We start from the raw sequence: 26562 nt of genomic DNA, 5'->3' as shown, positions 1-26562 counted from the left end.
CCTGGATCAAAATTTGAGAAGTATGGTCAAGGCACCTGCATTGAGGGACTAGAATCACATACAACATTTAATTTTAAATCCAGTGATCGATAATTTGACATTGGCGAATCAGCTTTTAAGCCATGTGAATCACAGGCATAGAAATGTGCTTTGGTGTTCAACATGAATGCGAGTTACTATATACATGAAACCAGAAAACTAAATTGCAGTGAAGCATAGATAGCAGACTAAAGACAACAGGGTTTATGAATCATACATTAGTATCAATATCAAAACTGGCCAGTTTTCAAAAAAAAAAAACTGTGACCCTTGTTAGCCTATGTTGTTCCATTTCATGAAATACAATAAAGTCCAAAACTTGTAACAGCAAGATATTTGACCATCTTAGTCATATTATCCTCAGGACCCATAAGCTCAATAAACAGACCCAGAAGTTGTATACTCAATAAACAAAGCTCCCACTATGCAAAACACTGACTTTATGAAAAATAAATAACTTAAACATCACATCAAACTCATAAGGACAGTCAGCAGAATAGTTTCCAAGAACTGAAATACTTTCAAGGAAGCGGTCCCCCATTAGCTCATAAGGTTTTGCTGGAAACACATAGAGGGGGAACAATGGAAGCAATGGCCATCTGCATTCAAAATTCAAAAAATCACACACAATGGACAACACAATACATTTCAATAATTAGCTTCTAATAAATAGAAAGTAGAATGTTGCATAAGAGACAGTACAATAAGCCAAAATATTGACATATATCCTCCATGTAGTGAAACGATCAATCAATACATCTGGACCTATATTTAAGAAATCTCATCCATGGATCATTGTTCCAAGTATAATATTATAGCAACTCTCACTGCAAAAGTTATATCATCCCAGCAAGACCGAGTAAATATAACATTCTCTATAAAATGGATGTATCCCATGAACTAGCAATTAATGAAAAGGTATACTGAAGTAATAAATGTGCCATAAGGCATAATAATTACAACAAGAACAATTAGCTCCCACTACCAAAACCTATAGAAAAATTACACAAACAACAGAAAAATTTACCTTAAAATAGCTTCCTTTCACCTAATCCTCATCAACATATGAACTAGATTGAGATAGGCACAAGTTGCCAAAATCGTCCACGAGACTTTCTTCCTCAAAATCATGTATAGCTAAAAAAGGAAAGCAAAGCATTTATTAGCACATCAAATACAGATTAATGAATATTGCGAGCACATAAGTGATAAAAAATATGATATACCTGGTACTCCATATAGCCAATCACGAGCACATAACAAAGCTTCTGTAGTTTGTGGCAAAAGAGAACTGCGAAACTTATCAAAAATGCGACCACCAATACTGAATGCAGACTCTGAGGCAACAGTAGTAATGGGAATGCTCAAAATATCACGTGCCATCAAGGAAAGTTCTCGGAAACAATGACTATGAGACTTCCAATACCCCATAACATCCAAATCCTCGTGAAACCTATGGTTAAGTAGAGTCTCTTCCAAGTATAAATCCAATTGTGACCTGCTTGAATCTGAACGAATAAGTTGACTCGTAAATGTCTCAAAACCAGAGAAATCATCATTCCTATCATAATGACCACGCACTCCACCACTACTGGATGTTACTGCAACCATATTGCAGATATCACTAGTAGAATTCTTATATTCCTCAAAGATGTCATACAATTTATCACGAAGATTCGCTGCCATAGATATTGCTTCCTGCTTATACAACTTGCCATAACAAAATTCTACACATTGCAACTTGTATCTAGGATCCAAAATGACAGCAAATGATAGCACAGGACTGTAATACTCCCAGTATTTATCAAACTTTTCTTTCATTTTTTTTGCCATTGCTCTAATTATTGCATCATCATCTTCCAACTGTTCTGTAATACGCAACTGAATTTTCCAAACACAATGGAAATACAAGTTGGCTGTGGGGTAGTTTGTCCCAGAGAAAAGCTTGGTGATATTATAAAATGGTTCCAAAACTCTTACTATCTTCTCCACCCTTTCCCATTCCTCCTCTGAAGGGCAATTGAGAAAGTATTTATCAATCTTACTCAGGCGAGAAAATGCATCTCGATACTTAAGACAAGTCTTAATCATCAAGTATGTTGAGTTCCATCTTGTTGGGACTTGGCGTACTTTCTTACTTGTCAAAAAAGGAAGCTCTGAAAGACATTGAGCAAACCTCAACTTCCTATGATCCGAATCTCTCACATATTTAACACTTTCACGTAAATTATACACAGCCCCATTTATGACTTTTAATCCATCTTGTACGATAAGGTTTAATATGTGTGCACCACAACGCACGTGAAAGAACTCACCACCATAAGATAAACAAGGTCCAAAAGAAGGATGTCTCTTTAAATGACTCACCAAAGTATCATTATATGAAACATTATTTAAAGTAATGGTGAACACCCTCTTCTCAATGCCCCACTCTTTCAACAAACCTAACAACCTCTCTGCCAATATAACACCACCACATGAAGGTGGCACATGAGAAAAACTCAAAACTTTCTTCTGCAACACCCAGTGTTTATCAACATAATGTGCTATAAGAACCATGTACTCATTAGCGTTAGGTGAAGACCATAAATCTGATGATAAGCAAAACCTCCCAATAATTGACTTTAAATCATGTTTCAGATTTTCCTTTTCTCTCCTGTAAATTTTTATCACATCCAATTTTGCAGTGTTCCTAGATATAGTCTTAACATCAGGATTCAGATAATAATGAAGCAACCTATTGTTCTCATGTTCTGCAAATGAGAATGGATAGTTGTGCCTAATGATTGCCAATGCAACCATTTCCCTATACATAGCTTGATCTAAAGGCTGACGAGACACAATTTGATTATCAACCTCATGGCATTTTGCTTTGTGACGCAACAAAGAATTAGTGTCTCTAGAATCGGCAACAAAAGAATTTTGACATTTTTTACACTTTGCTCTCTCTTTCCCATCAGGACCTTTAGGTAATATTTCAAAATCCGACCATATAGAAGAAGTCCTGCATCCCATTCTTTTTGGAGCACTTGAAACAGTATCACCATACGCATCATTTTCTTCCTTCATTGTATCCATATCTAAAATGTAAAGGAAAACAAAACCAACAACAACAAAAAAAATAAAAAATAAAAAATAAAACTCAGCATTTTGAACCATTCAGAAAGGGAAAGATTAAGTTTGTTTAAATAGGCCATATCTATCGTCAAAAACTATATACAAAACCAGACTGTAGAATCACCATAGTATCAAAATATAGGTATATGCAATATGCCTAGAAGAAATGGACAAAGATAATGAAAATATACAAGTAAATTCTCATCCATAACCAAGTAGCAAATTCTCGTCCATTCCAAAAATTGACCACTCAAATAATTGGATATTATGGGTATAACTGTGAATTTGAAAACTATGACAATATGGGATTACAATAATAAAAAGTTCGCATGAAATACAACAAATATACCAGGATTCCATGCTTGCAAACTATTCAAATTCCAAACACGACAATATGACATTCTTACTTTATGACCGGTAGCAGACTCTCACAGGCTCACAGTCACAGACACAACTTTCAGTTTATGGTTCAATACCAATACATTGGCCACTGATCACAAATTACAGAAAAGTTCAAACTTTCATGTAAAAATCACATATTTATGAACCAAAGTTTTCAGAAACATGGGCGGGAAAAATCCTCTATTATTTCTATTCAATGCTCCATTTGGTTGCTGTGTAAACGAAAGGAAGATAGAAACTAACCCAGGAAAAAAAAAAAAAAAAATTCACCTTCCATTTTATGACAAAAGTTTCAATTTTTCATTTTTCCTTTCTTTTCTCTCACTTTCTTAGAGACCAAATAGTGCAAAGTGGCAGTGTTGGTCAAAGCGAGGGGCGCACTTAAGCGCAAAGACCTCTTGGGGCCTAGGCACAAAGCGCAAGCGCGCCCCTGATTGAAGTGAAGCACACATTTAAAAATAATAATTTAATAAATTTAAAATAATTATTAATGAGAAATGTAACAATCAAATTATCATAGAAATTGAAATAAAATTTTTTATATAATTCATATAACATTTAGATAAGCCCTACTTTTGCAATTTTAACACAAAAATTGCAAATCAAGTCATTTTATTTTTTTGGATAAGCTAGATATAAGTACTTCCATGTAATGTCCTTTCTTAAATCTCCAATATCCATAATGCTCTATGACTAACTAGTAATATTAGTTAATAATTTAATCACTTGTAACTCTATAAGAATTAGTCTGCTATGTTCAACATCAACCACTAAAGTAACTAAACAATTACCACAGATATGTTATATTGTACTCTTTTTTTTCCCCATGAATGAGCTAAAAATATGAGGACATAGCAACATGGTAATTGGTACCAAGCAGATATCCAAAAGGGAAAAAATAGAATAAGAAGAAGAAGCTGGGTGGGTTACTATTTCAAGGAGAAAAATCAAGAAAAAATAAAAATAAAAATAGGGAAGAACTGGGAGGTTGTGGGTTGGGTTTTAGCCTTTTAGGACAAGTTACACTCAAAATATCTTTTTTTGATAAGTAAGTTACACTAAAAACATGTCAAATCAATGGTTTATATCAATAATGTTAAGATCCTAAAGTTTTATTTAAGTTTTGATTTATTTTTTTGAAAAATATAAAAAAGCACCAAAAAGCGTGCTTTGAGATTTTTGAAAAAGCTCAAAAAAGCGCACCTAAAGCGTGCTTCTTTGAATGAGCCTAGGTTTTGAGGCAAAAAGTGCTGGAGCCTTGGGGCTTCGAGCTTTGAGCTTAATCGTGCTTTTAATAACATTGCAAAGTGGTGAATAGAAAGAAAGAAAAAAGACTGAAATTTGAAAATTACCAAGTGGGCTTTCTAAGGAGACGAAGATCTGAGAGAAATGACAAGGCATTCCCAGGAATCTCCGAAGCTTTTGAAGCTGCTGGGTTTCCGATTAAAACATGATTGGAGGCTGAGAAAAGGACGGAAATTTTGAAAATTTGAAAACCTAGTGAAACGTCTGAGGGCTGGGTTTTTTTTTTTTTTTTTTTTTTTTTATGGGAAGGGCTGACTTGAATTTGGGTTCTAGTGAAACGTCTGAGGGCTGGGTTTTTTTTTTTTTTTTTTTTTTTTTATGGGAAGGGCTGACTTGAATTTGGGTATATTGTTTTTAGGTTAAATGGGCCTCAATGGGTTTTTAGTTAAAACCCAATAATCACTGGATCTAATTAGATTGATGCCCATTTAACCTAAATAATAATTTGGTGGGTTTGGGTTCAATTAGAATGGGAGGACAAATGGGTTTGAGCTCATTTTACCACCCCTACTTGCAATGTGCCCACTATAATCATTTGAAGGATCCATATGAGATTAAAAAAAGCCCTTTCATAGATGTTTTTACCTTTGGTCAGGTACAAAGATGGCTTGCATATCAGAAAGTCCAACTTATGCACTGGTCAAGTGACAATCATACATCATTAATCTTTTACAGTTTCCTATTTAGTGTTGGAATTAAGTGAGTAGTATAAAGAATCTCCAGTCAGTTCAAACTCCAACTCTACTATGCACCAAAATGGTTGCAAGCTTAATTATTAGACTATGTGAAATGGTGGAGCCTCACCAAATTTCAGAATGCAGGCTGTCTCATAAACAGGCCGCAGTTGCATAATCACTTGAGCATCCAAATAGGCATTGCAGGAATTACACCAAACTGATAAATCACTGTTTCCAAAAGTAAACAGAACATGACCAAGACAGCTTTGTAAAACATTGCGGAGAAAATAAATAAAATTAAAGAAGACAATTTGAATAAAATAATGCTAATTGTAATATGTATACCGGTAGCCGAGTGACAGGCAATGATTTGACTGTTGAAAATGCTGCAGCATATGTTTGTTCACATAACGGCTACAGAGCACGTCCTTACAGCTTAAACATAACCAGTTCTCATTTGGGTGTTGGCACCTTTCATATGTCAATGCTTCCACAGATTAGATAATGCGATATACAGTTCAACGGCCAAGCTTCACTTAAGATAATTAAATTATCATTGACATAGATAGCAAAATATAAAATTTAAATGTTTCTATAATTGAGGGCTTTTTAAGGACTAAGGTAGACTACAGGGGTGAGACATGAGTCATTACCCATAAATTACTTGAAAGATTAAACAATTTTTAGAAAGATTGCAGTGAATATTCTAGTTTGAGCTTGTATCCGGTTTTAGTTTCATTATTTCAAGGTCACACATTTACTAAAGCAAGTATGTAATAAATTGTTAACAGAATACGAACCTTACTTAGTTTCAACTGTATAGTTCAAATCAAACCTAGCTTTTGTAGAAAAAAAGGGGGCCTTAATTCTTACTTTCAGTCCCAAATGGATCTCTGTTCTTCCTTTCATCTCAAAAATGTGTGTAAATTGTAAAATATTCTAAGATTTATTGGTAAATGAGTATAGAACTAGACAACTTCACTTCTTAACAATGCTTTTTATTTTTTTGGAAAGCCAAAGGTAAAATATATAACCATGCTCTAATGCAGTTTAATACAATACTATTGACACTATATGGGTTTCTATATTACATGATAACATGATAAAATACTTGAACCTACAGACTCAGTCACCCACATCACTCTACAATGGGGTTACAATTTGCGTTCTTCTAATTGAATACTTAGACTACATGAGTTGACATGAACACGATTTGTTTAGCAATCATGTCAAAACCCTAGAACATTAACATTGCCAGTTTAGTAAGTAGGTAGAAAACACATGATTCACGTAACACTTAATAAACATGTAGTATTATGTTGACAAAGATGACATATTTATCTCAATAAATAAACAGGTTGTGTTATATTGAGTTTATTGGCATAGACCTAACTCATTTCAACCCGTTTAAATATGAATATATGACTCAAAAATTGACACGATTGACATTTATTTATTTATACACACATAAATTACAATAATTTTAATTAAAAAGAAAAAAAATTCTATTCCATAATAACATCAATTAAAATACCAATAGCATATAATCTAAAAGTTCTGAGTTCAACCCAACGAACTTTCATCCAAATTTAAAATACACAATTTTTAAGAAAAATTAAATTAAATGAATTTTTTTCCCCCCTGTTTTTTGGTAGAAGGGCCAGTTAAAGACTTTTGACATTGTCCATAAAAAAAAAAAAAGAGTATCAACATAACCATTAAAAATTTGTTTAACTATTCACCCATACTTCAAATCCAAATTTATTTTAGAAAACGACAGTTACTGATATGGGCTAAATAGGTTCGCGTCAAAGCATGAATAATGAACCCAGTCTCTTCATGTTGATTGCGGGTCAAGCAAGTCAACACAAAATTGACCTATTTATTAATCATGTCACGACCCATTTACACTAAACAGTAAACACTAACCAGCAAAAAATCATATGGTGTACATAGTTTGTGTCAAGCATTGCTATCCTTAATCTATAGACTATAATGATATAATCAACTAATCATAACCCGTGTGGGTCCAATTATTTTCTTGCAAGTAATTTTAGTGAATGATTTCAATTGTTGAAATTGATGGATGTAGTTGATCATAACAATTCTAAAACAAAATGGGTATGATTATAATTTTTTTTTAAAATAAAAATAAATGTTTTGTAAAAAATAGAACTGGTAAAAGTAGAGTAGAGTTGGGATGTGAGAAAAAGAAGTAAACCTGGAACAAGGAGTATCGGGTGTGGGAATGTGAGCGAGGTCGGACGACAGATAGGCCAGATGGTCACAGCTCGTTCGAATTTCAACCGAACCCGATTTCGCCATTCAGAGACAGAGAGAAACCGTGGTGTTAACTTTCACGCTCTGTTTGTTTCGATGTGTAGATGAAAATGTATAAAATTTTCCTTCAATAAAAATAAACCCAAACTCAAAAATTCTCAACGAACAAACTCAAATGACAAACAAAACCCAACCCCTGAATCAAACCATAAATTATTATTCCCAAAACTCAAACCGGGAATTACCCACAACAAATTACCAGAATTTTTTTTTTTTAGAAGAAGAGAACCCAAAGTGAAAAGCGTGAATCACCCACAACAATTTACCAGAAAATTCATGAAGAACCCACAGTGAAAAGCCTTGAATAACCCACAACAAATCTCAGCCACCCATCACAACCCACAAACCCAACCACAGCCACCCAAAAACCCAGCTACCCACCGCAACCCACAAACCCAGCCACTAGCCACCCACTGCAGCTCAAAAACCTAGCTACCTACCACAACTCACAAACCAGCCAAAAAAACCAACGCAGCTGTAAAAAAAAAAATCCTGACCTGAGAATCGGTGGATGAGTCGACGACGATGGAGGTCGAGTCGTCGAGGAGTAGCGGCGGCGCTGGAGACAAATCACGCCGACGAACCGGAGAGTGATGAGTGGCTCGGTGGCTTTGGTGGTTTGTGGGAAGAGAGAACCTGAGGATGAGAGGGAAGGGGGCTGTTGTACTCGTGACTCGTGAGAGTGAGGGAGAGTTGTGCGAAGAGAAGCGTAAATTTTAGAGAAGTGGGTAAAAATGGAGGACTTAATCTCAGCCGGATTATATGACCAACTGCCCACTGTATCTTTTAAGCACCATATTTTGTTGCGGTGCCTGCGGCAAATTGTGTAAAGGTAGAAGAAGGTTGTATTTCGGTCGCCCTGTAAAGTCCAATCGGTTCTAGACTTAAGAGCCCAAAATTCTTCTTCAAGGCGAAGGACTTGCTGGTATTCGCTTCAGAGTTTTCGTTCAAGATGAAGCAGGGAGTCACTGTGGTTGGACTTTGGAGCAGAGTGCCTTTTGGATGCCAACTAGCCGGGCAAGGAGTCTTTTCGTTTTATGAAAAACTAGCTTTTAACCCACGTAATGCGCGGGAATTTTTTTTATTTTTTTTATTTGTTATGTTTTATCTTTAAACGTATTCTTTACAAAGCAACTTATATTCTTAAAAAAGTAACTTTCTTAAAAAAAGTAACTTAACCGGAAAGAAAGAAGAAAGAAATAATAAGAAAAAAATAGAAAAAAGAGAATAATTATAAATTTGATTAATCAAATGTATTATATAATGTGTAGAAAGAAAAAAAGAAAAAGAAAAAAGAGGAATCATTTCGCATCTCTTGTAAATTTCAACTACTGATTAATTATTATAGTACGTCAATGAGTATTTCATCACTAAATACAACAGCAATATTTGATTGATGCAGCCTTAATACAACAATAGCTCTTGAACAATGCAGCAATTCAATATGATGGACTTGTACACCGATAGCAGGAACGTAGCAGTGGTGCAACTTAAACTCTATGGGGAAAGCATACATAGTGCCATTAAGCATACACAATTTCAAAAGTAATACAGTGTAGTATATCAACGGCTTCATCATTCTCTGTAGTTTAGGACATGCAAATCATGAGTGGAACTCATTGTGAATGTCATAAATAAAAGCCTAAAAGTATTTTAAAAACTTTAGACCTTTTAGTGGTAATTTAAACTCTAGTAGAATAACCTACTAATAATTTAATGAAATTGCTTCCTGGAAGACATTTTGGTTTTACTACAAGAGAGACCAAAAATATTAATTATAAAGCAATAACATTTGATCAATGTTTGCTAAGGACTTAAAGGAAGCAGCAACTTAAAATACTGACCTGTTTTAGTTGTCACAATCACTAAAATAAAAAGAGTAGCTAAAAAGAATCAAATTGTTGTAGCAATATTACTTGGTGAACCACTATACATAAAAAGCTAAAAGGCTAAGGACTTAAAGGAGGCATCAACTTAAAATACTAACCTGTTTTAGTTTTCACAATCACTAAAATAAAAAGAGTAGCTAAAAAGAATCAAATTGTTGTAGCAATATTACTTGGTGAACCACTACACATAAAAAGCTAAAAAGCTAAGGACTTAAAGGAGGCAGCAACTTAAAATACTGACCTGTTTTAGTTGTCACAATCACTAAAATAAAAAGAATAGCTAAAAAGAATCAAATTGTTGTAGCAATATTATCTTTAAATGTATTCCTTAGAGCACTCGCAACAATGGTATTAAAAAGCTAAAAAACTATTTTTAGCACCACTACACAAAAAAGAGGCTTGCAGCAGTGGAGCTAAAGGTAAAATTTTTACCTTCATTGCTATAGTGCACAACTATGTATGGTTGTGCACTGTAGCTGAGAGCTAAAAAATATTTTATTCTCAAGCCGGATTAAAATACATATGATTGTTTATTTTTTTATATTCGTTTATTCTCACTGTGCCTCTCGCTTAGTGTCACTCTCAACTCTCTGAAGCTCTCATCTCTCTTCCCTTAAAACTCTCTCAAGTTCACTCTCTCAAACTCTCACCTCTCTGTTTCACTGCCAACGGCCCACTCGATCCTCAACGTCACCGACCCACCAGCCAACCCACTTAGTCGAACTCCTAAGCCGCCAATCAGCTTCAGACCCACGCCACCAATCACTTCTCTTTCGCCGATCCACTTCAAGTCAATTGTCTCTGTCTTCTTCATCTACATGCTTGGGATTTTTGATTTGGGTATAACATCAAAGAAAAGGATGGATATTTTGTTCTCTGCTGGAACGGGTGTCCCTTATTTTCCATTTCAGCTTGGGGATTCAGGAGACAAAACTGAGATAACTAGCAATGTGGTCAATGATTTCTTTTTCTTGTTCTTTCAGTTCATTATTTTAGATGCAATAATTTTTTGGTTGTTCTTGCTCAATGAAAAGTTCTATCATTTGATCTCAGAGCATCCATGAATGGACAGAAACTTACTTACTACCTTCTTTTTTTTTCTTTTTCTTTTTTTTTTTTCTTTTTTTGCTTCATGCCTTATTTCAATGAGTTGTGAGTCACTTAGTTTTGATTCATATAATATTTTTTGTGAGCTGAGGATTGGAATGTATTGGGAATTTTCTGTTTGCGGGAATCTGTTGTGTGGTTTTCTTGTAATAGAAGTTCTTGTCCTAGTTTTATGTTTTGTTACACAAAACTAGAAATAGAAGCACACAAAAAAGATTTCTTGTGGTCATTTTAATGAGAATTTGTTAGTTTGGTTTTGAGATGCTCAAAAATGAATTTGTTGTTTTCTTTATCAGTGGGATTAAGCTACATATCAAATTAAATATTTATGTATAATCGTGTTCTAATGTTATAATTCTAAGTATTTCAAGTTTTGATATACATGTTAGTTTGGGAATTTTTTGTGTGCAAGAAAGTTTACATTTTTTTTTTCTAATTTTATGGAGTCACGTAGAGACCTAACATATTACACAAGTATCATGAATGGGGATATAGAAATTGACTCACAACTTTTGGGAACATCTCAAAATACTCCTATGTCAGTTTCTGATTCTCCACCTCAAGTTGAAAATGCTTCTTCTACAAAAGGAAAACAGGACTCTAACTTTAGTGTAGAGGAAGAACAACTCCTAGTGTCAACATGGCTCAATACTAGTGTTGATGCCATACACAGTAATGAACAAACACAAAATACATTTCGTCAAAAAGTTTGGGAATATTTCACGCAGTACAATACATCCAATACCACACGTACTGCTATCTCCTTGATAAGTCGTTGGGGAATGATTAGTGAAAAGACAAATAAGTTTACTAAGTGCATGGCTAAAGTTAATGCACATCATCAAAGTGGTATAACCGAACAAGATAAGGTATAAATTATATTGCAATAGTGTTAACATACCCATTCACCAATAGTTTGAAGATACTAATCATGTTATATTTCTTTTAATTTTTTTTAGATTACCAATGCGAAGGCTTTGTATAAAGAAACCTTCTAGAAACCCTTTCTTCTTGAACATTGTTGGCTCATGTTAAAGGACCAACCAAAGTCTGTCGATCCTAATGGAAGATCGAGAGCATCAGTGCCTCAAACTCCGAAGTCAACATCTATTGGCGAAGGGGATTATGGGTTCGGACTCGGTGACATTTCCAATTTTGAGAGGCCAACTGGTAGGAAGGCCGAAAAGGCCAACCGAAGGAAGAAAGCCATCGGAAAAGATGCAGGGGAGTATTTAACCAAGAAATTGAAATTTATTGAGGAGGTAACTTGATTGGAAGAGGAAAAAATATTTATTGAGAGGGAAAAACTTACGATTGAGAAGGAAAGAGTCATGATTGAGAAGAAAAAATTTGAGATGCAATATATGTTAGAGGAGGAGAGAATCATGATGAAAGATACAAGTGGCTTGACTGAAGCACAAAAAGCTTTTTATGAACAACTCTAAGAGGAAATCATGGCAAGACGAAGTTCATGTAATTAATGGGCTTGATTGCATTTTGGATGTAACTTAGGCTTTTATGTATTTTGTAGTGGCTTATGTAGGCCTTTATGTAGTTTGGTAGTAACTTATGTATTTTGTAGCAGCTTATGTCACTTGACTTTAATCTTAAATTAGATGTATGTATAAACCTTTAAATTTATTGTTCATCTTGTTTGTGTTGTGACTTGTGCGTGAATTGGTTATATTTATTTTGTAGTGGCTTATGTCACTTGACTTTAATCTTAAACTAGATGTGTGTATAAACCTTTAAATTTATTGTTCATCTTCTTTGTGTTGTGAATTGTGCGTGAATTGGTTATATTCATTTTGTTATGGCTTATGTCACTTGACTTTAATCTTGCATCTATAGTAATAATTGCTTTCCAATTGTCTTGAAGGTTGCATCCATGAATCGCTCTTTGTTTCGCAGGTTGCTTCTTGATGACTCAGATGAGGGTGAGATAATCGAAGAACTTGTTATGGAAACATCACAACCTAAACGTCGTCGCTCTATCCAACGTAATCATTTGGTAGGCCATGAGAGGCTTGTTCTTGATTATTTTGCTCCAACACCAATATATTCACCCACTTTATTTCGTAGGAGATTTCGGATGAAGTGTTCTTTTTTTCTCCATATTCAATCTAAGGTAGAAGTTCATGACTCTTACTTTGTCCAAAAAAAAAAAAAATAGTGCCAACAAACTTGGTTTATCTTCATTACAAAAGATAACTGCTGCACTTAGAGTGCTTGCGTATGGAGTATCGGGTGATTTGATAGATGAATATGTGCAGATTGGAGAAACTACTGCATTAGAAAGTTTGAAAAAATTTGTTACTGCAGTAATTGATATTTTTTCTGAGGAATACTTGAGAAAGCCAAAACAATGTAGATATTGCTAGACTGTTAGCTCATGGCGAACGCCGAGGTTTTCCAGGTATGTTAGGTTCAATTTATTGCAAGCATTGAAAGTGGAAAAATTGTCCATCTGCATGGAAATTTCAATATTGTGGTCATATTTGTGAGCCTACTATTATTTTGGAGGTAGTAGCATCATGTGATCTCTGGATATAACATGCATTTTTTGGGTTACCTAGGTCAAATAATGATATTAATGTGTTAGAGCTCCATATTTTATATGTTTTCTTATAAAGTTCCTATCTTTCATAGTTCACATTGTTCCAAGATTGCTTCCGGACAATTGAGACGATAATAGGCTATCATGACAATTGAAAAAAAAAATTTAGTCAAAAGATAAATTTGTATATATATAATTTGAGATTAAAATAAAATATTATTGTTACTCTAGTTTCTTATTTGCTATCATGATGATTGAGAAATTGTTTTAATAAAAAAAAATGTATAAGTATAATTTAAGGTTAAAAAAATCACTTGTTAACTCTAAGCGATTATTTGCTATTATGTGGCGGCGGTGGTGGAAGAGTCGGTGGTAGCAGCGATGGTGGCGGCAATAGTGGCAACAGTAGCAGTTGCGAGTGGTTGTGATTGTTATTTATTGTAATGGATATATTATTTTATTGTAGTAAATATATTATTTTATTGTGATGTTTATATTATTTTATTGTGTTGAAAGCTAAAATAGATCTATTGCTGCAGCATGTAAGCAGGTAAAATAGATAAAGTAACTTTTTGTGATGCCAAATAGCTAAATTTTTAGTTCTATTAATGTAGATACTCTTACAAAGCAACTTATATTCTTTAAATGTTTTCCTAAAAATGTAACTTAACCGGAAAGAAGGAAGAAATAATAAGAAAAAAAGAAAAGAAAAAAGAGAATAATTAGAAATTTGATTAATCAAATGTATTATACAATGTGTAGAAAGAAAAAAAAAAGAAAAAAAAAAAAAGAGGAATCATTTCACATCTCTTGTAAATTTCAACTACTGATTAATTATTACAGTATGTCAATGAGTATTTCACCACTAAATACAACAGCAACACTTGATTGATGCAGCCTTAATGCAACAATAGCTCTTGAATAATGCAGCAATTCAATATGATAGACTTGTACATCAATAGCAGGAACATAGTAGTGGTGCAACTTAAACTCCATGGGGAAAGAATACATAGTGCTATTAAGCACATACCATTTCAAAAGTAATACAGTGTAGTACGTCAATGGCTTCATCATTCTCAGTAGTTTAGGACATGCAAATCATGAGTGGAACTCATTGTGAAGGTCATAAATAAAAGCCTAAAAGTATATTAAAAACTATTAGACCTTTCAGTGGTAATTTGAACTCTAGTAAAATAACCTACTAATAATTTAACGAAATTGCTTCCTAGAAGACATTTTGGTTTTACTACAAAAGAGACCAAAATATTAATTATAAAGTAATAACATTTGATCAATGTTTGCTAAGGACTTAAAGGAGGCAGCAACTTAAAATACTGACCTGTTTTAGTTGTCACAATCACTAAAATAAAAAGAGTAGCTAAAAAGAATCAAATTGTTGTAGCAATATTACTTGGTGAACCGCTGTGTTGCAAACTTGATAGTACTAAAAGTTTTAAATCATTTACATATTGGAGTTGCAAGAAACCGCAACAAACCACATCTTTATAGACACTTTATGCCAAAGGAATGAAAGAATGACCTTCTCTAAAGGGCATTTGAAGCACTCAGAAGATTCACTATCTTGTGAACCATCAAAAGAATTTTCAACAGTAACATCAGCTAAATTAGAGCATTTGATGTCAACTACAGAGTCATCAACACAATCAACGTTGTTTTTAGTACTTGTATGAAGCAGCAAAATCAATATCAACATCCAACCTTTTTTTTTTTTTTTTTGATAAGTAATATAAACACCCAACTTTGAGGCATAAATGTGAATAAATTAATATGAAAAAAAAGGAACACATTTGTACATTAAAACAATTTCTACACATTTACATTAGTCATAGTTTGGAACCTGATTTGGAGTATATTAGCCAGAGGATTATATTGTGTTATGAATAAGGACTATCCTAACCATAAATATATAATCCCATCTGAAGGCTGCAAGTCTTCAACAACAAATTCACAATGGCAAAAAAAGAATTTCCCATAAACATTACAATAATTACAAACTTAGAACCAAATTACATAGGCCAATTCCACATACATATACTTAAATAAAACCACAATATTAAAAAAGAAAACCAAATTTCCAAAGAACTAATGTACAAAAATTATATCTTTACCAAATATTGATATCACAATTCACAACAAAATTTAAAAGAAATCTATAAATAGCATTGTACGTGCATAAACAATTGGGTTCCACACATCCAATCCAAAGTTCAGTTTATGCATTTCTTCAAACATTGGTGTTCCAATAATAATCTGCCAGAATTGAAAACCCAAAAGAAAAAGAAAAAATAAATAAAACAATGGTGTTCCGATACCAAAAAGAGAGGGAGAAAGATTAGGTATTGTTGTCCATGATGCACCTTTCTTCATATTCATTTGGCCAATTTGAAGCATTCTTGAAGTCTATATTTGTCCATGGATAGCATTTTTTTCAGGATAATAAGGAAGATTTGAAGCATTCTCATGCATTCAGTTGAAATTGATGAAAGTTTGGTTGCCTTTCAATTTTGTTAATATCAATCAAAACATGGTGAGATTGGTCAAAGTTTTGCTCAAGGCAACTTGTATTTCAAATTTTGAAAACCAATCCATTCATGAAAGATCTTAAGCATTCTCACAAAATAATAACAATAAAGGAACAAATCATGATTTTTTTGTTTTTTTTTTTAAAAAAAATTGCCTGAAGAGCTTGTGTGTTTCTAAAAGAAACAAGTTTTTCCAATAATTAATCAATGCTCCATATTTAAAAAATGGTAGTACCTAGGAGGTAGGGACCATCAACATTGCACATAGGAGGCAGGGACCATTTATTTACTCCTGCAAGACCATGCTCCTTATTTCCCTTCCACCGCCATTTATTAAGAATTTTAGAATAAACAAAAGATCAGTAATTTTATCAAACAAATTATGTATAAAAAATTAAGTTGTTCTATTAGCAAAATTTAAAAAAAAAAAAAAAAAAAAAAAAAAAAGGTATGTAACCATCAAAATTTCAAACAATTCTTCAAATGTAACTACCACCAATGTAAGAAACAAAGAAATATAAGAGAAAAGAGGTGTTATCTTCAAAAGAATAATTCATTACCACAATTGTTGCAAATATTACAATCTGAAACAAACCAAGACAAAAACCTTAAGATTCACAACTTTGATATGTTAGTCATATTCAAACATGTAAGATTTGTAAGTTATATGATTGTCATCTATACAATACAATCAAGTCTATAGTAGAAGAATTATTGCAATTATAGGTGTGTAGTTTATACTATACAATAAAATTCTAGAAGTAGCATATTGCAGTTTAAGTCTATCAAAATCAACCAATGTGAAACTCTAAATACATTAATATTATATCACAACAATTACAAAATAGCAGCATATATATAATTTGTACTAAGTTTTTCTTGTGTCTTTCTTTAATTGTTTTTGTTCTTTGATGCTTTCAGTGTAGTTGCCTTTTCGATATTTGTGACGCATTTGAATTGGCATTTTAGAGCTTCAACAGTTACGAGAGAAGCAAATGAAGAATTATTAGTTAAGGTTTCTGCTACTTCTATTTTTTGGTTGTTGACGAGTTGTCAACCTTTGGTTTTCCTATAACAAAATTTTTTGTTTCTTACAATGTTTGACATTTAAGACAAACGATTTATCAAAATATGTAAAATATATCCAAATTACATACTTTATGCTTAACTTTCTTATGCAATTGAAGATTAAATGAATAAAGATGTGGAGACATTTATACTAATTCATATTCATAGTAAGTTGAAAACCATTAAAAGTGCAACTGTAATTTTTCCCCAAACCAAGATATGTCTTGATCATCAACATGAAAATTCTCTACAAAAATCAAAGGTGCACAATAAGGTATATCTGGAAGTAAGCATCTTAATTCAAGTAAGTTTACTCTAAAAAGTTATTTATGTAAAACTTCTGTTGGTACACTTTTCCATGTTTTCATTTATATTTTAAATGTTTCCTCAAAATCAAAGTAAATAAGTAGATTATTGTAATGTTCCTTTTTGTACAACGGCAGCTCTAGCCCTTCAGAGTATAAGGTGGTGGCTGTGGTTTGGGGGTATTGCTCTAGGAATATTTCAAAAATATTACCAAAAAAAATAAAACAAAGAAGAAGATCCAAGGATGAATAGATAGTAATTGGCATCATACAGCTATGGGCTATCCTTTGCCTACTCTTTTGTAGGCATTTATTTTATGAGTCAATAGTGTAATCATCTTAATGGTATTAAAAGTCAAAGGATTTGTTTTATAAGTATATATTTTCTAAACAACATAATACAAAGGGAATAAAATGCAAGTCCATAAATTTTGTCAAACACGTATCATGCTATAGAATTCAGCCAACAATCATGCAAACACTGTTAACACAGTTAAGATAAATTTGATGTATATCAATTAGAAGCCCAGCTATTAAAACAATGTAAATATTGTAGCCTTTGAATTATAAGTTTGGAATACCCTAAAAAAATGAATCCAAATATTTCCAAGCAAAACCAAATCATTTCACAAGTTGCAGAATGAAGAAGTAACTGAATTAAAAATCAGAGAAAAAAATGAGAAGATTTTGGTAATCTAATAATCACAGCATATGTAAAATTCAAGGCGCAATCAATTACAATAAGCAATCTTTCTTAAAAAAATAAATAAATAAAATAAGATAAACAAAATCCTTTATCAAAACCATATTTAGCCCAAATGCCTCAATCAAAACCAAACAAATACGTAAACATAAACAATAGCTATTGCAAGTTTTTGTTATTTAATTATTAAAAATCAAAAATACAAAGAAAAAAAAAAAAAAAAAAAAAAAAAAAATTCACTTGGTGACAATTCTAGCAGTACAGTGGTGACGGAAGTTGTTTGTTGGTGGTGCTAGCCTGAGATGTCTTTCTATCTTCCCCTGCATGAGATGTTTTGTTTTTCATTCCTCTTCAAATGGTAGAAAAAAATGGTAGAATGACTGGTTTTGTTTCTTTGGGTGTGGCGTTTCAGTTTTATTTTTGACACGTCACTGTCATAGAGAAGGGATAGGACCATAGTAATTAAAACAAAAGCATCCAAGAAAGAGAATCAACTCATCAATTAACAATAATAATCCAAGAAGAACCCTCACTGATTCAGCAGCTTTTAAATAAATTATAAACATACTAAAAAGGTTATATGGTAATTTGAATAGAAAAAGCAACCATGGTAAAGCTATGCTGACATTGGGAAGGTTTTGCAGAGAAGAAGCAGAACAGTGTGCAAAGTCGCAAAGAGCATACGGCAAATGATAATTAAAAAGGAGTGGTTAAAAATAATAACTCGCTTTTACTGCACTTTCATCTGAAGTTTTATGTTGAGGTTCAATTGGAATATTATATATTCTCTTGTGCATGATGCCTTCAAAGTTGCATGGAAGTGACTTATGCCCACCTTGTAAAAAGAGTAAAATATATGCAACATTAGAACCTTCAATCATATAAAGATCACTAAACACCTAGAACATAGTAGTCCAAGTATTCAAGATACACCATTCCAAGATTAGGTTGTAAATAATATGCTCAAGAATTAATGAACATAGAAATTAGCATCGATCGAAACCAAATGTCAAGAAAGTATGCAATACCAGATTATCATTAGCTTGCATCCACGATCAAGATATCATTATTAAAGAAAGTGATCATGCAGATCATAACCATTCAACAAAAATTTAATTGCAACTTAAATTCTTTAAAGCAACATGTATATAACCAAATTGAAATCCTTCTTCTAGTATAGAGCAATGCAAACTACATGGTGATTAACTCTTCCCACTCTACCTAATTCTTGATAATTAGACATTCTAATGTGAATGACAAACCACTAAACTTTTATGATAGAGGTTTATAGTTCATAAAACAATAATAATAGAGGTTTATAGTTACATATCTTTTAACTAAATCAAACACAAAAAATAACTTTTTTGTAAGCATATAGTACTGCTATCAAATGTTGAAACACCAATGTAACACACACACCAAGATAAATAAAGAATTTGAATAATGTTTAATATTCACCTAGTGTGAGTAGCAACACTTAGAGCTTTGGTGTGATTCCTAATTGACCAAGTTATTTATTAAATCTAATGTTTTTCTAACATAAATCATGCATGCCAATTTTTAAGTCAATTACCAATCTGTTGATACTATTTGTGCTAAAAGAACTCAAGTTTCATTATAATACATTATGAATTATTATCTAGGAACATACCTATTTTGCAATGAATTGTCTAGGTCTTCATTTCCTTTGCCTTTGCCCTCCACATCTTTCTACATAAAAGAGAGAACCAATTATGGTAGAATATAGATGCAAAAATAAAAAGTACAATGAAAAAAAAAATTAAAGTATTAACCTTAGGTATGAGGATTCTGTAAAGTGTAAATAATTGATACATAACATGATAGAGTTGAAATAATAAATAAAGCTGAAAAGTTTATATGCAAAAGAAATGAAGTTATTGTAATAAGTAGATAGATACCCAAAGTACCAATCCATTAAAACTACAAACTTTGAAACACAAATTGAAAGAGATTTCAATAAAGGGAAAAATAGACCTAACTATACCCATTCTTCTTAGACTTTGGGTTGCCTCAAAGGCTTGGCCTTTCCACCTATAAACCCAGAAATAAATAAAGAAACATAAACAAAGAGTGCAGTCGAGATCGCATAGTGAATTTATACTTGAAATAAATCAACAGAGAGTTAAAGGAACCTACCCAATAATGGCTCTGGCGGTGTGACGGCAGAAGAAATAAAGTTTCCTTGTGGTTGGAGGCCGACGGTAGTGCCAACCATGAGATGTCTGTCTTTCTCCCCTGTGCCTTAACAACACATCACTATTAACAATGCATCCTTTCAGTAATTTCTCTCTTCTCTTTTAAAATCAAAACCAAATGTAACCCAAATACCTAAATAAAAATCAATCCAACCAAATTTCTCAAAACTAATTCATATTTCATTCCTAGATCTAAGAAAGAAAGTGGAAAAAAAATTACCGGTGGTAGTTCTCTCTATCTCCGTATCTCAATTCCTGCATGCACCATTAGGTTACCGGTGCCGGTTCTGGTGGTTTAAGTCTGGCAAGGGATGGTGATGGCCGGCCGTACGAACTCTGTCTCTCCCCTGTATCGCAAGCTTCTTTTTTTCTCCTTCCCTTTCTCTGTATCGCTCGTGTTTTTTTAGTTGCAAGCCTTTTTTATTTTATTTTAACCATCTTTTTTATATACTCATAAACTATCAAAGGGTGTGTAGATTGCCAAACAACATAATTTATCGCTTTTTGACTTATACGTGGCTGAATTTTAGATGGGTATTTTTTTTTTACATGGCAGCACCTCCTTAATTGCAAGAAAAGACTTCTACTATTATATATAGTATATGATGTTGCCAAAAGAGTTTCGATTCCAAGACTTGACCCACTGAGTGAAATCCATGAGGGCCAAAGCAATTTCATTTGGGTGAGCATTCCAAGAGTCTCTGACGAGGTTAGGGAAGGAAGGGTCGTTAAACCACATTGTTTCCAAGCGAAAAGGTCGTGGACCAAAGTGGAAGGTAGTAGGGTGAGTATCAATGAGGATAGGGTGATGATTGGAGGATGGTGGTTTCATCGTAGAGGAGTTTCCATTGGGGATTGGATAAGACTCGGTCAAGTCGTTTCATGACCAGACCCGCATGTCCTCCAAGCAATCTCGGGTGAGGTCATGGATTGTGAAATAAAAAGGGCTATCTTCTCTTTTCAACCGTATAAAGCTCCTGGACCGGATGGCTTCCACCCCATCTTCTTTCAAAGGTTTTGGAACATTGTTGGACATTCTATCACTTCTCGCATTAAGGACATTTTCTTGGCTAGGAAAATACCCCCCAACTTAAATACCACTCTCATCTGCCTCATCCCGAAAGTTAGCAAACCCGAAACCATTCACCAATTTCGCCCCATCAGTCTTTACAACACCATCTACAAGACGATCACTAAGATATTGTTTTAGAGATTAAAACCTCACCTAGACGATCTCATACATCCCTTCCAAGCTAGCTTCATCCCTGGACAAAAAGCAAGTGACAATGTCATCTTCGCTCAGGAGCTCATTCACACCATGTCCATCTTAAATAGTAAGCAGGGCCTCATGGCACTCAAAATAGACCTTGAAAAAGCCTTTGACAGACTTGAATGGGGTTTTATCAAGCATATCCTAAGCTTCTTCAATTTCCCTGAACTGAATTAAGCTTATTATGTCCTGCATTTCCTCCACTAGCCTTTCGGTCCTAATTAACGGGAAAGCCTGAACTACTTCCTCCCTTCTAGAGGCATCAGATAAGGAGACCCCCTTTCGCCCTACATCTTCATTATTTGTATGGAGTACCTTGCCCGACTCATACTGTGTAAAGTCACTCATGGTCAGGGATTAGAACCTCGAGAGATGGCCCAACCTTCTCTCACCTTTTCTTCGCAGACGGCCTCATTCTTTTTGCTAAAGCCTACAAACGAAACTGCCTAACCATCAAAAACACGCTTGAAAAATTCTGCTCTCTTTCGGGGCAGAAAATAAATCTCTCAAAATCCAATATTTACTTCTCTCCCCATACCTCTCTGGATAATATCTCTACTGCCGATAGAGAGCTTGGTATGAGAGCTTGCAGCGACTTTGGAAAATATCTCAGCATCCCCATCCTCACCAGTAAGCGGAACACAAGAGCCTTTAATTTCCTCATCGATAAGCTCCGCTCCAAACTAGCTAATTGGAAGGCTTTGGCCCTCTCTCTTGCTGGCCGCCTCACCCTTATCTCGGCAGTCACCATTGCCATTCCCATGCACATTATGCAGAACACCATGCTCCCCTCCAAGGTTTGCAAAGAGATCGACAAAATTAATAAGAACTTCTTATAGGGAGACTCCACAACTAAGAGAAGGATCCACCTTTTGAACTGGAACTCTGTCACTCTCCCCAAAGCCGCGGGTGGTCTTGGCATTAAAATAAGCATCCACAGAAACAAGGCACTTCTAGCCAAACGCCTTTGGGACGTTTAGACCATTCAGATAGCTTGCATGCCTTAATATTCAGGAAAAAAATATTCTCACCCAGCCTTCTCCAAACGTACCTTTCCTACTTGGGCCAGCCTTTGTCAAGCCAAAAGCATTTGTGATAGCAGTTCAAGGTGGTTGCTTCGTAATGGTTCCTCCACTCGCTTCTAGCATGACAACTGGATGGGAGATGGGCCCTTGAGAAGCTTGATTCATGGCCCACTCGACAGGGATGGCGACAACTTAAGGGTGAGAGAAGTATGGGACCACCAAGGACAATGGTCACTCCACACTCTTCTTTTCGTCCTACCTCACCACGTTGTTGACACTATCCGTGCCACTCCCAAGCCACTCTCATTGGACCAGGATGATCTCCTCTCTTGGAACTACTCCACGAATGGCACCTTCAATCCAAAATCAGCCTACACCATTTCTAGTAACTCCGTTGCGAGCCATGCAACCTGCTCATGGAAATGGTTTTGGAAGGTTCCTACACTTCCCAGAGTCATTACTTTTCTTTGGCTGGCTTGCCATGGTAGACTCCCCACCAAGGGCAATCTCCACTCCAGACACATTCTACACGATGACCTTTGCCCCTTCTGCCTTACGAGCCAGGAAACTACTCTCCACATTCTTAGAGACTGTCCTCGTGTCACCCCAATATGGTCCACTCTCTTCGGCAGCACTCCCATCCCTCCCTACTTTCATTCCAGCTCAACCTTCAACTGGATTCGCAGCATGACAGCGTCCTTCCAACTTATCCCAGACCCAGGCATCACTCCTTGGCCTACCCTTTTCCCCATTGCGGCTTGGTCTATCTAGTCCGCTAGAAACAAAACGGTCATGGAGGCTATCCAGTTCGACAGCCACACCATCCTTAAAAAAATCAACGCCATCTCCATAGACCTTTATTTTGCCCTCCCTCCTAAGCACGACACCACCTCTAAGACCACCATGCATATTGGTTGGACCCCCCCCTCCCCATGGCTTCTTTAAGCTTAATACCGATGGCTCAGTCCGAAACAATCCAGGTGATGCTTGTGCTGGTGGAATCATTCAGGACTCTCATGGCAGATGGATTAGTAGCTGCACTAGGAAGATTGGCCGCACCCACTCCATGGCGGTAGAGCTTTGGGGTCTTCATGATGACCTTACCCTCGCTAGAAACCTTAATATTCGTAAACTTTTAGTAGAAGTTAACGCTAGTGTCATCGCAAATTTCTTTTCCGCTGATTACTCAATGCAGGACACCACCCACCCCTTTAGTGCCGTAATAATTGATTGCAGGTTCCTCCTCTCACTTTTTGAGGAAGTTCATCTCAAGCACATCCACCGTGAGGGTAACCAATGCGCGGATCTTTTGGCGAAAGAAGGGCATCAATCCCATTTAGATTTTGTTATCCACCCCCACCCCCCGGATTGTATTAAGTACCAACTTATGGCAGACTCTTGGGGTATTGTTTACCCCCGCCTTTGTAATCTTTTTTAGTCTTTAATGAATTTACCTTTTCACCCAAAAAAAAAAAAAAAGAAATTGGGAAAATATTTTACACATATGTGTTTGGGTGTACATATAAATTGAAAATCTTAAACTTTGACCATAAAATGAGCCCATTGACCTAGAAAATCATTTACACGTCTCATTTACCTTCAAATGCTTTTTTGGGACTCAGAAACCCCCAGAGAAAAAGAGAGAGAGTAGGAAGAGTGAGCTAGAAGAGAAGCCAAGCCATCGGACCACCACCCAGATGGCACTGCCCCAACCCCAAATCGCACTACTAAGATCGCACTGCCGAGATTGCACCTCATAGGAAACAAATTGCATCCTTAAACATATCTAAAGAGATGTGGCAATGGGGCAGTCCTTAAAGATTATGGATGAAGCTTTTTGATATATGAAAAGTGGATTTATTGCAAAACTTAAAAGAGTTCAATTCTTAAATTGAATATATGTGGAATGGAGTGAGAGTAGCTTTAGAAATTGCCACAGAAACATCAAATCAGTTGAATATTCCTGGAGATAGAAGTGAGCATTAAACAAACTGAAAATCTAGTGTATAAGTTACATAGTTAAGGAAGTTACATCTCGAGTTTGCAGTCTTGGCCCTTAAAAACTTGATTTCTTTAAGAACTTTCCTGTTTGTCCAATTATTTTCTCAATTTAAGACAATCCTTGAGGAATTCACCCATTTATATTCTTGTAGTCCTCTTCAAGATCAAATTTTCAAAATTGTTTAGGAGGGTTATTGTCCTCAGGGAATTGACAAAGTGTGTAAATGAGATAAACATCCTAGTCTGCCATCTGCGTCTAAGTTTGACGAGTCCACTAGCAAGAATTATCTTCTTGAGCATTGTGTGTTAGACTCTTCAAGAAATTAGGTGTAAGACGTATTGTGAGTGGGAACTTCTGACATCTTTGGCTTTGGCTTTAAGAGAACATATAATGCCTTCATTGTTCTACAGTTATGCTATTTACGGGAAGCATTTGGACATTTTCCAGAGTTAGTTATTGGGGTAAAAGTAATTAAATCAGATGGGTAACAGTCATTTAAAAAGTTGCTTAATGGGGCTGTGATCCTTCAAGGAATCTCACTTGGAGAAATGTCAGTGTTCTGTTGAAGAAGTTAGTAGATCTTTCATGACTCTAGATATATTGACACACTTTAGACACGTTTCCAGCATATCTTCTCTTGCATTTAAGCTTACCTGATCCTTGCATATTGAGTTATATTGTCTGTAACTGTTGCTGTGTCTATTTGTTTGTCATAGAGAACCACATCATGGCAAGTAAGATAACTGTGTTTCATCATTCATGTTAAAACTAAAATGGTGAAGTGTTCTAGTTTAGCCTAGCTTTTTTCAGGGACATGGTAGCAGTGCCTGATGTATTGCGCTAAGATTCATGACAAGTTGGCAACTTCAACAATATTTAGAAAATTCATTATGCAGGAGAAATTTGAATTTGTGTGTGTGTTATGTCATGTGCATGCATCTATATAAATAAGAAAGATCCATTTGTGTAATCAGCGTTAATGTATTCTTGTGCACCTTATTTAGTTTTATTGTAGTTATGTCTCAGATCAAAGCCCTGGCTGAAGATGTTCAACCTTTGCTGGCTGAAGTTTGTGATAGTGGTTTGCTACAGGACGTTGATAAATTAACCAGAATCCTGTGAGGAATTGAGGTGAATTGTCCAACCTTTATTTTATGTATAAATTTGGACATAAATATTAATTGAGAGGTATTGACATCTTGTATCACATGGTTACCGTTTTAGTAAATTCCAACTAATTTCTAACACTTTATACCCGGAAAAGGATCCTTGCCATTTGCCATGAAAAGAGATCCTAATCCCTTTCGCTCTTCCCTACCCCGAAAAGGAAACCATTTTAAAATTTTTATTTTTATTTGTGCAGAAGGGTACATTCATCTATCATGACCCTTGAGAACACTGTACTGATTCAGGATTCTATTCAAACTCTGCTTTTTACCTTGAAGAACATTGAGGTGAGATCCTATATTGACAAACTGCCTAAAATCTTTGCTGATTATAAGTCGTGAGCTGTGTTTATTTATTTAGTTATTAATTTCTCCCCTTCTCTATACATTTCCATTTCTCGGTCCAACCACCATTGCAGAATATATGATCTGATATTCAGGGATTTACGGGTGATGAGGCTACAAAACAGAATTTGAAAGCACTTGTCAGGTCCCTTAGCAGGCTAATGTGAAGACAAATGAAAGTTGGAAATAGGGAAACAGATTATGACAGTTACTTAGATGGTTAAAATGGTGTTCTTCCATTGTCATATTAGGGAGAAACTGAAGTTTGTCCTTTCTGGGATTTTCCTTTGGTTGCATTTGCATAGAAAGGCTTTGATGCTAGAGGTACAAGTTGCATACTTTATCTTGTTTAAATGTGAATTCTTGTCAAAGTATGCATTCTCAGCATTTAGCTTGGAGGTTCCGTCCGTTTGTTGCAACATCAAACATTTGATCATGGATAAATTTCTCATATCGGGTTGTCTCCTTCCCTTTAATTTTTAAACT

The 26562-nt window shown here is 34.8% G+C and overlaps 1 protein-coding gene and 1 pseudogene across 2 annotated transcripts; one reads left to right on the top strand and one right to left on the bottom strand.

Moving 5' to 3' along the window:
• LOC112035588 (protein TRIGALACTOSYLDIACYLGLYCEROL 2, chloroplastic-like) overlaps positions 1 to 26391 on the top strand; it is a 38617-nt pseudogene extending 12226 nt beyond the window's left edge.
• On the bottom strand, positions 188 to 8901 carry LOC112021024 (zinc finger BED domain-containing protein RICESLEEPER 2). Of its 2 annotated transcripts, none has more exons than XM_024053596.2 (7): positions 8378 to 8901; positions 7762 to 7945; positions 5886 to 6011; positions 5668 to 5768; positions 1266 to 3119; positions 1067 to 1176; positions 188 to 638 (listed from the first exon to the last, which is right to left on the bottom strand). In XM_024053596.2, exons 2-6 carry the CDS (start codon positions 7863 to 7865, stop codon positions 1088 to 1090), a joined length of 2274 nt encoding a protein of 757 aa, XP_023909364.1. In that variant the 5' UTR covers positions 7866 to 7945; positions 8378 to 8901; the 3' UTR covers positions 188 to 638; positions 1067 to 1087. The 2 variants fall into 2 exon arrangements, with proteins under 2 accessions (XP_023909364.1, XP_065627583.1); XM_065771511.1 differs by having other exon boundaries at positions 7762 to 7904.
• Positions 26392 to 26562: the final 171 nt, after the last annotated feature.

The sequence above is a fragment of the Quercus suber genome, unplaced genomic scaffold (assembly GCF_002906115.3).
Source record: "Quercus suber isolate HL8 unplaced genomic scaffold, Cork oak 2.0 scaffold_45, whole genome shotgun sequence".
In the NCBI taxonomy this organism is placed as follows: domain Eukaryota; kingdom Viridiplantae; phylum Streptophyta; class Magnoliopsida; order Fagales; family Fagaceae; genus Quercus; species Quercus suber.
This window is presented reverse-complemented; position numbering and strand designations above follow the sequence as displayed.

Excerpts from the sequence above, each read along its gene's own strand:
- LOC112021024 (XM_024053596.2), bottom strand. The coding sequence starts at position 7,865 with ATGGCGAAATCGGGTTCGGTTGAAATTCGAACGAGCTGTGACCATCTG. Across the intron at positions 6,012-7,761 it reads CCCGATACTCCTTGTTCCAG|GTGCCAACACCCAAATGAGA; the intron begins GTTTACTTCTTT and ends GACATATGAAAG. Across the intron at positions 1,177-1,265 it reads TTGGCTATATGGAGTACCAG|CTATACATGATTTTGAGGAA; the intron begins GTATATCATATT and ends TTCCTTTTTTAG.